This window comes from Myotis davidii, unplaced genomic scaffold, assembly GCF_000327345.1.
Source record: "Myotis davidii unplaced genomic scaffold, ASM32734v1 scaffold1203, whole genome shotgun sequence".
Lineage (NCBI taxonomy): Eukaryota > Metazoa > Chordata > Mammalia > Chiroptera > Vespertilionidae > Myotis > Myotis davidii.
In genome coordinates this window covers 126,405-135,468 of record NW_006294353.1, presented here as the reverse complement: position 1 = coordinate 135,468, position 9,064 = coordinate 126,405, and the positions used below count along the sequence as shown (strand labels likewise).

The 9,064-nt window shown below is 56.3% G+C and overlaps 1 protein-coding gene and 1 long non-coding RNA gene across 3 annotated transcripts in view; one reads left to right on the top strand and one right to left on the bottom strand.

Annotated features, from left to right (window-relative positions):
• Positions 1-25: 25 nt before the first annotated feature.
• LOC107183879 lies at positions 26-755 on the top strand. Its single transcript, XR_001514691.1, has 2 exons — positions 26-316; positions 563-755. It is a non-coding gene; the product is annotated as an uncharacterized LOC107183879 (long non-coding RNA).
• Positions 756-3,168: 2,413 nt separating this feature from the next.
• USHBP1 (Usher syndrome 1C binding protein 1) overlaps positions 3,169-9,064 on the bottom strand; it is a 9,209-nt gene continuing 3,313 nt past the window's right edge. The window contains exons 4-12 of one of the 2 annotated variants that reach the window (XM_006768424.2): positions 7,494-7,619; positions 7,188-7,324; positions 6,871-7,011; positions 6,419-6,586; positions 5,627-5,876; positions 4,855-5,073; positions 4,013-4,116; positions 3,657-3,779; positions 3,169-3,427 (exon numbers count right to left, since the gene is read on the bottom strand). In XM_006768424.2, coding sequence (XP_006768487.1) covers positions 3,238-3,427; positions 3,657-3,779; positions 4,013-4,116; positions 4,855-5,073; positions 5,627-5,876; positions 6,419-6,586; positions 6,871-7,011; positions 7,188-7,324; positions 7,494-7,619 — 1,458 coding nt within the window. In that variant the 3' untranslated portion in view covers positions 3,169-3,237. The remainder of the gene's footprint in view (positions 3,428-3,656; positions 3,780-4,012; positions 4,117-4,854; positions 5,074-5,626; positions 5,877-6,418; positions 6,587-6,870; positions 7,012-7,187; positions 7,325-7,493; positions 7,620-9,064) is intronic. The other variant, XM_015566998.1, reaches the window with a different exon arrangement.

Below are 9,064 nucleotides of genomic sequence, written 5' to 3'. Positions count from 1 at the left end.
CTCGCCCTCTCCAGCCTTGACCCCTGCCCGGCCCCGGCTGGAGCCCGGGCAGCAGCTGCCCTCAGCCTTGCCGCAGCCTCGCCCAGACACCTTTTCAAGGCCCCCCCTCCACCTCCTGTTTTGGAGGTTGCCTCGCTCCATTGCCCTCCGGGCGCCGCTCGGAAGCCCCACATTCCCGGCATAAGCAATAACCCGGGTCCAGTTGCAGCCGGGGGGCATGCCCATATGCAATACACGCGCACGCGCGCGCGCTCTCGCCCGTACCCCCTGGGGCATCGCACAGTTGCAAAAGGGATTGTGTGTGCTTCCTCTTCCAGTAAGTCGCCGCGTCCGACCCCCACCCACCCAGTCTCTGCTGGGGCGAACACCTGGTGCTCGGAACATCCAGGGGGAAGGGACGTGGCGGTGGGGCGCGAGGTCAGAGGGTCCCTCGCCAGAATTTCTGGCCTTTGGGAGCAGGTCGCCCACCGCCCCGCGAGGTTAGAGGCGACAGGAACGCCCACCACCCCTACCGGGGCCTGCCCCTTCCCCTTTAATTTCCTTTTTTCCCTGTGCTTTATAGAAAGGGCTTGGCCAGGGGGCCGGCTGGACTGCAGATGTCTCTCCCAGGCTCCCGGAGAGCTCTCCTCCCAGCTGCCGTCTGCCTGCAAAACCTCCCACAACCCCACCCAGACCCTGGACGAGGGCCAACCAGCATTTATTAAACACCTTTTGAATGCTCCCAGGCTGCTTCTGGCAAGAGAAGCAGGAGCCCCCAGCTCTGGGCTTAACTGTTAACGTTTAACCGGCTGGAAAAGCCCTTCCTTTCACCTTTCACCTTGGAGTCCCATAGGTCCAGTCGCCACGCCTTTCTCCTGCCCTGCCCTACCCTGCCCGGAGCCAGGCACGAGGCCATGTGCTGGGTTTGTGCGGGCTGTAAAGGCAGGAAGGCAGTGCCCTCTGTCCCTGAGGCTCCAGTGCCCTCCCTTCTTGGGAAAGCCCCCCGCCCCCACCCCCTCCAGAAAACATCTGAAGAAGCATCCTGGGAAGGAGGGGGTTGCTTAGAAATCTTGCAACATTTAAAAGGATACCAAGGCCCTGGGAAAGGCAGCACAGTCCTCCAGCTCTGGGACTCTGGGCCTCCCAGGGTGGGTCGGGCTGGATGGAAGGTGGGGAAGGTTCCAACAGGTACAGAGAGCAAGAAGGACCAGGGTTAGACATGAGCAAGGACTTGTCATGCGTCTAACTAGAGTGGACTTCTGCCCTGTAAGCCTTGCTGGGGGAGGGGGACCTGGGTGGTTAGAGAGGACCCTTTGGTTCTGGGGCTGCCTGGGAATGTGGGGGTGCTAACTACTTATTTGGGGTGAGGACAGAGATCCTAGTTCCCTGGCCTAGATCTTGCAGGATCCTTGATGGGGGAACAGGGGTTTCAGAAAGGGAGACTTAGAAGGGAGGGAGAGAAGGATCAGGAAAGGGAATCAGAGTGGGGCTGGGAAAGGGAGGAGGCAGGGAATGGAGGTTTGAGAGACACAGTCTGGGGGGTGGGGGCTCAGAAGTGACTGGCTGGGGCTGGATTGGAGACTAAAGTTAGAAGATCTGCTGCAGATCCCAGACCCTCCAGTAGGTCCAACCCCAGGCGGCTGCCCTGCCCCCTGCCCAGCTCCACTGGCCATGCACCCCCTGGGGCCCCGCCTGCAAGTGGGGGTAGTCGGGGTCCAGATCCGCCCCCCTGACCCCTGCCCGTGGCCCCGCGGTGACATTTGACCTTGTAGCGGCTGAGGTCCAGGGACAAAGAGGTCTGGGCCCATCTGCCGCGGGGGCACCCGTGGGAACAGCCAGACCCTGCTCTGGGAGGCCTGGGAACCAGCCCCCGCCCCCTCCTCCAGCACAAACTCCTTCCCCGCCCCCACAGGTGACCTTGTCTCCTTGTGCCCCCTCCCCCACGGGCCACCAGGTGGGACTGGGGGCTAAGGTCATTCTTGGACTCCTGGGAGGTGGGGAGAGGACAAGAAAGTTGATAAGGTCGGCTCCTCTGCCCACCGCACGGGCGACATTGCCCGCCTCAGTTTCCCTGCTGTCTTCCAAGCCTGCCTCCGTCCAGAGAGAATGCTCAGGGGTCTGAAGGTCAGCAGCCCCAGCACGCCCTGAGGCCTCTGTGGATCAGGAGGACCGGGTGCTGGCCAGGTCGCTGACTGACGCTGACCTCAGGCCTGTTTTGCCTTCCCCAGAGGCAGTCACCCGACACACACCAGCACAGGTGAGGCCTGGGAAACGCCCCCAGCACCAGGCAGAGAACGAAAACCTGGCTAATCCCCAGTTTGGGTTTCAACTACCGCCCAGGAGGGGACAGCTGGCTACTAATCCCAGCCGGCTGGATCCAGCCCAGCGCCCCCCCCACTCCCCCCCACCTTTTGCAACCCGGCTAAACCCGTTTGGACGAGCGGGGAAGTGTGGCCTATGCAAATGAATGCTAATCAGATGCCTGTTATTAACCTGACACTAACACCTCGCACAGCTCCCTAGCCGCCTGGTGAAAGCTGGGGTTTAGCCATCCACGTTCTCTAGGGCCTTGTGTTCTCCATCAGCAGCAACTCTGAGCTCCTCAGCGCCTGCAGCATCGGCCCTGAGTTTCTGCGCTCACGTCTTTAAGCCCTGTGCCTTAGCTCCACATACTTTGCATGCAAATTCCAAAGCGGCATCTGACTCCTCCTCCCCCAACCTGCACCCCAAGGGCAATGCCCTTCCAGCAAACATTCCACACCCTGAACCATGGGGGCCCCAGTCGCCCTGGGACTTGAGCATCTTCCTCTCGAGAGCATTTGCCCAGGCCAAACCTAGCATCTCCCAAGGGGGTGGGCAGGGGCAGGTGTGCCCAGCCACCCCCCACGCACACACCATGGACCCCTCCCTGGCTCCTGGAGACAGGCGAGAGTTGGAATTTCAGCTCTGGCTATGTAACCTCACTGACCCCTGAATCTCCCCAGCCAGCCCTGGGGACCCTGTCCCCCCGGCCCAGGCTGCCTCTAGCATGACCCTAGCTGACCCGGTTCATATGCCCCATGGTGCCAGGCGAAAGACACCGAATCTTTTTCAAATGCTGGCCAACAACCCATCAGGACCCAGACACCCACGTAGCCCCATCACACCAAGACAAACACCCATCAACATGCAAAGTCAGACCACATGACATCACTCCAGGAGATTTATGACAGGGCCTGCCACCACCGTCTGGGACATTTAGACACAGCCAGGCACAGCCTACAGAAAGGTCTCCCCCAGCCCGGGAGGTGAGCGGGGTGGCCTGGGCCTCCCCAGGACTCTTGTGGTGGCTTCCAGCACAGCCAGCTCCTCTGCCTGTCTGGCCTCCAGTAGTGTCACCTGCTGCTCCAGCTTTCTCCGTTGCTCTTCCTGCTTCCGTTGGGCTCCTCGGAAGGCCAGAACCAGGGCTCTGGAGGGGTGAGGGAGCTGAGCCAGGATATCGTCCCCCACCCTACCCAAGATGGGGGCTATGTATTTCCCGACTGGGATCCCACTGTCACTCAGTAGGGGCTGACACAAACCAGGGCCGAGGGGGAGGTAGAATGGGCTGAACGTGCAGCCCACCTTACAGGAGGGAAGCTGAAGCCCATAAGAGCGAGGAATGCTTCTGAGATCACCACGGGGGGCGGGGGACCCACCTGTGAGCCTTACATAAGTCGTTGTTCAGCTTGGCACTCTGAGCACGCCTGGCTCGTCCCTTCTTAGCGACCTGTTCCAGCTCCTCCCGAAGAAACTGCAGCTGCTCCCACAGGCCCAGGGCCCTGGTGCAGGAGTGAGGAGAGAAGGGCTCCCAGCCAGAGCCAATCCTGTCTTCCTTCTGCCCACCCACCTGCCCACAGTGTTTCCGCGGAGCACACCTGTACACAGGTGCACACCCAGGATACCGCTGCTGTACACAACCTCCCCCACGCCCCCACGCCCCCCAGACGCTCACATAGGAACCACCACCACCCTCTCAGGCCAACCATCCCCAGCCCAGGACCCAGGCACACACCGGGCGAGTGATGCTGACAGCTCCTGAGCTAGCTCCTCCGGGTCCTGCACCTGCCCCACCTGGCCTCCACCAATGCCCCTGCTGCCTCCAGGGATCGCCAGGCCCTGAAGGAAGCAGAGGGGAGGGACCTGACAGTGGCCTAGGCTAAGTGTGTGCCGAGTTCGAGCTGGATGTTGATGTCCAGACTGGTAGCGATAGTCCTTTGCCCTCACCGCGCTCCCAGTCTCATGAGATGCCGCAGTAAGGGTAAAATTACTCCCTAACAAGGGAAGTAAATAACACATGACCTCACCTAAAGGCAGGTCAGAAGGGCTTCCTGAGGGAGGTGATATTTAAACTCAGGCCTCCGGGAGGTCAAGGACTTAACTAGATAAAGAAGTGGCCCCTGTTCCTGGCAGGGGCACAGCAGATACAAAGGCTTAGAGGTGGAAGAGATGATTCAGAGGAGGGTTCTATAAGCCACTGAAGGCTTTAAGCAGAGGGCAGACATGACTGACAAAAAGGCAGGGAAAGGAAGGGTTCTGGGAGGGAGCTAGAACCAAAATTTAGGAAGAGATGAAGCATGGGCTGATGGGCTGGGGCTATTGGGTAGAGGGGCGAGGTGAATAGGCGTGGGAGATGGGAATAAGGAGGTGCAGGTTTGAAGGGAAGACACTAAGCCCCTGGGGCTGATTGGGCTCCATACCCTCCCCAAAAAAAACCCAAAGTACAAAGTGTGAACTTTAACCTGCAGTTCCCCATTCAACTCACTTCTTTGTGCAGAAATGGAAGTCCAGGCTTGGCCAGAGACAGCCAGCCAGCAGGGTACTGCTCTCCCTACTGGGTCCAGCAGAGCCGCTCACCTGGCACCATGCCTCCTCATCTCCGCTGCTCCCGCCACTGCTGCCACCACCGCTGCTGGTGGCCCCGCGCGTCTGAAGCTGCGCCCGTTCCCACTGCAGCTGCTCCAGCAGGAGCGTGTGGACCGGGCCCTGGGCTCGGAGGGCCGCCTCCTGCAGCTCCAGACCCCGCTTCTCCCGCCGCACCAGCTGTAGCCTCAGCGTCAGGTCCTCCAGGGCCTCCTGAGAAACCAAGGAGAGGGTGAAGCATCTGTGCCGCTAGGGTCAACGTCTGGGGGAACTGAGGTCCCAGGAGGCACCCACTGAGGGCTGGTCAAGCAAGAACTGAAGCCCTCACTGTGACCTTGTGTGGTAAGAAATATCATCCTCCCATCAGAACTACAGCTGTAGATATGGCAGTTCAGAGAGGGCAGGTATTTTAGACAAGGTCAAGTAACAGCTCAGTGGAAGGGTCTGGAGTTTCTCCAAGTCCAGAACCTTAGGTCATTCCCACCAGGCTAGAAAGCTCAGATGGCGTCTCCTGCCCCATTTATTTTCCATACGAAGGGCATTTTGGAAAGCCATATTCAAAGTCTTATGAGGAACTGAATTCCAAAGGACAAACTCCTATTCATCCCTCAAAACTCCAGCCCCGATTCTCCTCCCTCCAGGAAGCCTGCCTCTAGCCCAGCAGAGCTTTTCCTTGCTACTTGGTCACCTAATCACATCCCTCATCCTCACCAAAGGGTTTTGTCCCACCAGGAAAGACCGACACAGTGACCCCGCTTATGTGTACCCGTGTGGCCTCCAGGTCCTGCTGGATCCGCCTCTTCTCCAGCCGGGGCAGGGCTGGGCCAGGTTGAGTCTCCAGAATGGCCTGCACCAGGGCTTCTGCATGGGGCAGAGTGGGCATGGGTGCCAAGGTGGGGCCAGGCTCTGGGAGAATCTTCACCAGAGCACGGCGCTCCTGGAGACGCTGGACATAGCCCCGGAGCTGGAGAGCCACCTCCTGTAGTGTGGGCCTATCCACACTGCTGCCCTCAGGGCTATAGAAAACAGAAGAAGGGCCTGTGTCAACACCGGCAGGCATGGTTGTACTAACTTCATGCCAACCCTGGTGGACTCCGTCCTCTTTCCTCTCACTGTCCATGATGGATCCTATGCCATCTGTGGTGGGCACTGTCATACTAACATGATGTGCACTATAATGTAAACCCCAGTGGGTACCGTTATCCATCGAGACAACATGGTGAACACTATCACATCAAAGGGGACCACTGCTCAGTCCAGCATGGTGAACACCATCCCACCAACACAACAGACATCACCATTCAGCTTGCCAGCCCTGTTTGGCAGCAGGCCAACCTGACTGAGCACGGTCATGCCAGTTATAATCAGTGGGCATCGATGTTCATGCCAATCCTGGTGGGTCCTAGATCAACCTCCATGACTGTCAACTACCATGACAAATTTGTTGAGTAGCAACCAGCCAATTCCACTCAGGTCTCCACAGGGTCAGCTCTGGGAGCCAGCCCCAATCAGGACCCCACTTACTAGCTTGCCCAGTTCCAGGGGTTCCCAGGAGTACCTTGGCTGGGGATCCCACAGTGTCTCTCCATCCATGACAGCCTCCTCTTGAGCTAGCAGCCTCTGAGCCTCCTTCTCAGCTGCCTCCACATCACTCCTGGGGACTTCTGCTCCTGAGTCTGCCTCCCGGAGCGTGAGCAGGACTCTGTACACTTCCTCACAGTGCTCACTGTGGGACATTAGTTCTGAGTGCTCTGGGACACTCAGCCCCATCTTTCCGTGTAAGGGGTGTTTTCACCTGCTCCTGGGTCTCTCATATCTCCCTGACCCCCACCCCCAGAGGGCATGCAAACCTCTTCAGCATCCTTGGACTAAAATTGCCTTCAATTAATTTTCATGGTGAGAGAAAGTGCTTTCCTGAAGGGGTCCTGCCTCTCTTTGTGGATTAGGGCCATCCTCTAAATGTACCCATTCTCTTCCCAGCCGTTGACATCATGGGCAGGATGCACTGACCTATATTGCAAGGCCAGACGTAGTGCTGTGGCCTCAGCCTCCCACTGGCCTAGCTGCATGCTGAGGCCTTCACACTGGCCCTTGTATCCCTGGAGCACAGCAGACAGCAGACGGTTAAAGCATTTGAGCTTCTCGATGCTTCTGCCTCCAAAGACGGGGAAGAGGAAAAATGAGAGACATCACAGGGCAGTCAGGACCTTATCAATTTCCATTCTCCTCCCCGACCCTCACCCCCATTTCAGCTCCAGACTCTTGGGTTTATATCCTAGCAAAGCAGGTGCAGGTGCCCTTAAGAGCTCAACATTTATGTCTCTTACCCCCGGAGCTGCTCCATCTGAGCTTCCACAATGTGCATCTCAGGGGCAAGGGGCCGGTTGGGGAGAGGCCCAAGGATCTGGGCACTGGAATCACTCTGGAGGCGCCGGAGCAGGGGGTGAGACAGGGACAAGGGATCCTGCCAGCAAGAGGGGACTTGATTCACTCAGATTGGCATCAAGTGCCCAGTACTATGGGTTTAAGCTTTTCCAACCCCAGAAGCTTTTGGATCACATGGCCAGGTTTGAGTCTCACTGCCCCAAACCCTAAGGATCTCAAATAAGTGGTTTTGAGCTTCCTACACTCACCTGAGTGGTCCAGGGTTCCCTGACAGTCCCAGAGCTGCTGGAACTGCTGCTCAAGCCACCCACTTGGCTTTGAGAGGGAGGTGGCAAGGGCTCCAGCCTCAGCAGGGAGTCCTGCAGCTCCTGGACCTGGCGGGGTTATGGGAAATGTCAGGCCTGGGGGCCCCAAATGCCCACCTGTTCTTGGGGCAGTGGCAAGAGCCCCAGATACTCACTGCACCAAATTCCTCACTATATAACCTTGGGTGACTTAGCCACCCAAGACTTCTCTTTCTTTAGATGTACAGATAGTCAATAAGTACATGGAAAGATGCTCAACATCACTAATCATCCGGGAAATGCTCTCAAAACTACAGTGAGAATGACCTCACACCTGTTAGGATGTCTATTATAAAAAAGACAAGAAATGACCTGGCTGGTGTGGGATGCTGATCTGGATTCCTGGTTGGGGGCATGTAGGAGGCAGTCGATCGATGTTCAAAGCACACCTGTACACTTCTCTCTCTCCCTCTTCCTTCCTCTCTCTCTCTAAAAATCAATAATTAAAAACAACAACAACAACAACAACAAAACAAGAGCCAGCCCTGGCCAGGTAGCTCAATTGATTAAAGTGTTGTCCCAATCCACCAATGTTGAAGGTTTGATCCCCAGTCAGGACACATACAAGAATCAACCAATGAATGTGTAAATAAGTGTAACAATAAATAGATGTTTCTCTCTATATATTTCCCCCCCCCTCTAAAATCAATAAAAAACTTTTAAAAATTAAAAATAGCCATGGCCAGTAGTTGGTTAAGCGCTGTCCCGTGCACCAAAGGTTGCTGGTTTGATTTCCAGTCAGAGCACATATCCAGGTTGCAGGTTTGATCCCCGGTCAGAATGTGTGCTGGAAGCAGCCAATCAATGTCTCTCTCTCTCTCTCTCTCTTCCTCTATCCTTTCCCCTCTCTCTCAAATCAATAAAAACATTTTTTTTTAAAGATAAGAAATAATGCCCTGGCTGGTTTGGCTCAGTGGATGGAGCGTTGGCCTGTGGACTGAGGGGTCCCGGGTTCGATTCTGGTCGGGGGCACATGCCTGGGTTATGGGATCAATCCCCAGTGCGAGAGTTTGTGGGAGGCAGCTGTTTGTTTGGTGATTCTCATCATTGATGTTTCTATCTCTCTCTTCCTTTCCCTTCCTCTCTGAAATCAATAGAAATATTAAAAAAAAAAAAAAGATAAGAAATAAGTGTTGGTGAGGATGTGGAGAAAAGGGAACCCTGGTGCACTATTGGGATTATAAGCAGTATGGAGGTTCCTCAAAAAAAATTAAGAATTGCCCAGCCAGTGTGACTCAGAGGTTGAGCATTGATCCATGAACCAGGAAGTCCAGGTCAGGGCACATGCCCGGGTTGTGGGCTCAATCCCCAGTGTGGGGCATGCAGGAGGCAGCCAATCAATGATTCTCTCTCATCATTGATGTCCTGTGAGGGCCAAGCTCCTTGCACAAATTTCATACATCAGGCCTCTAGTGCATAAATAAGTGGAACAACTAATAGGTGTTTCTCCTTCTCTCTCACATCAATAAATAAAA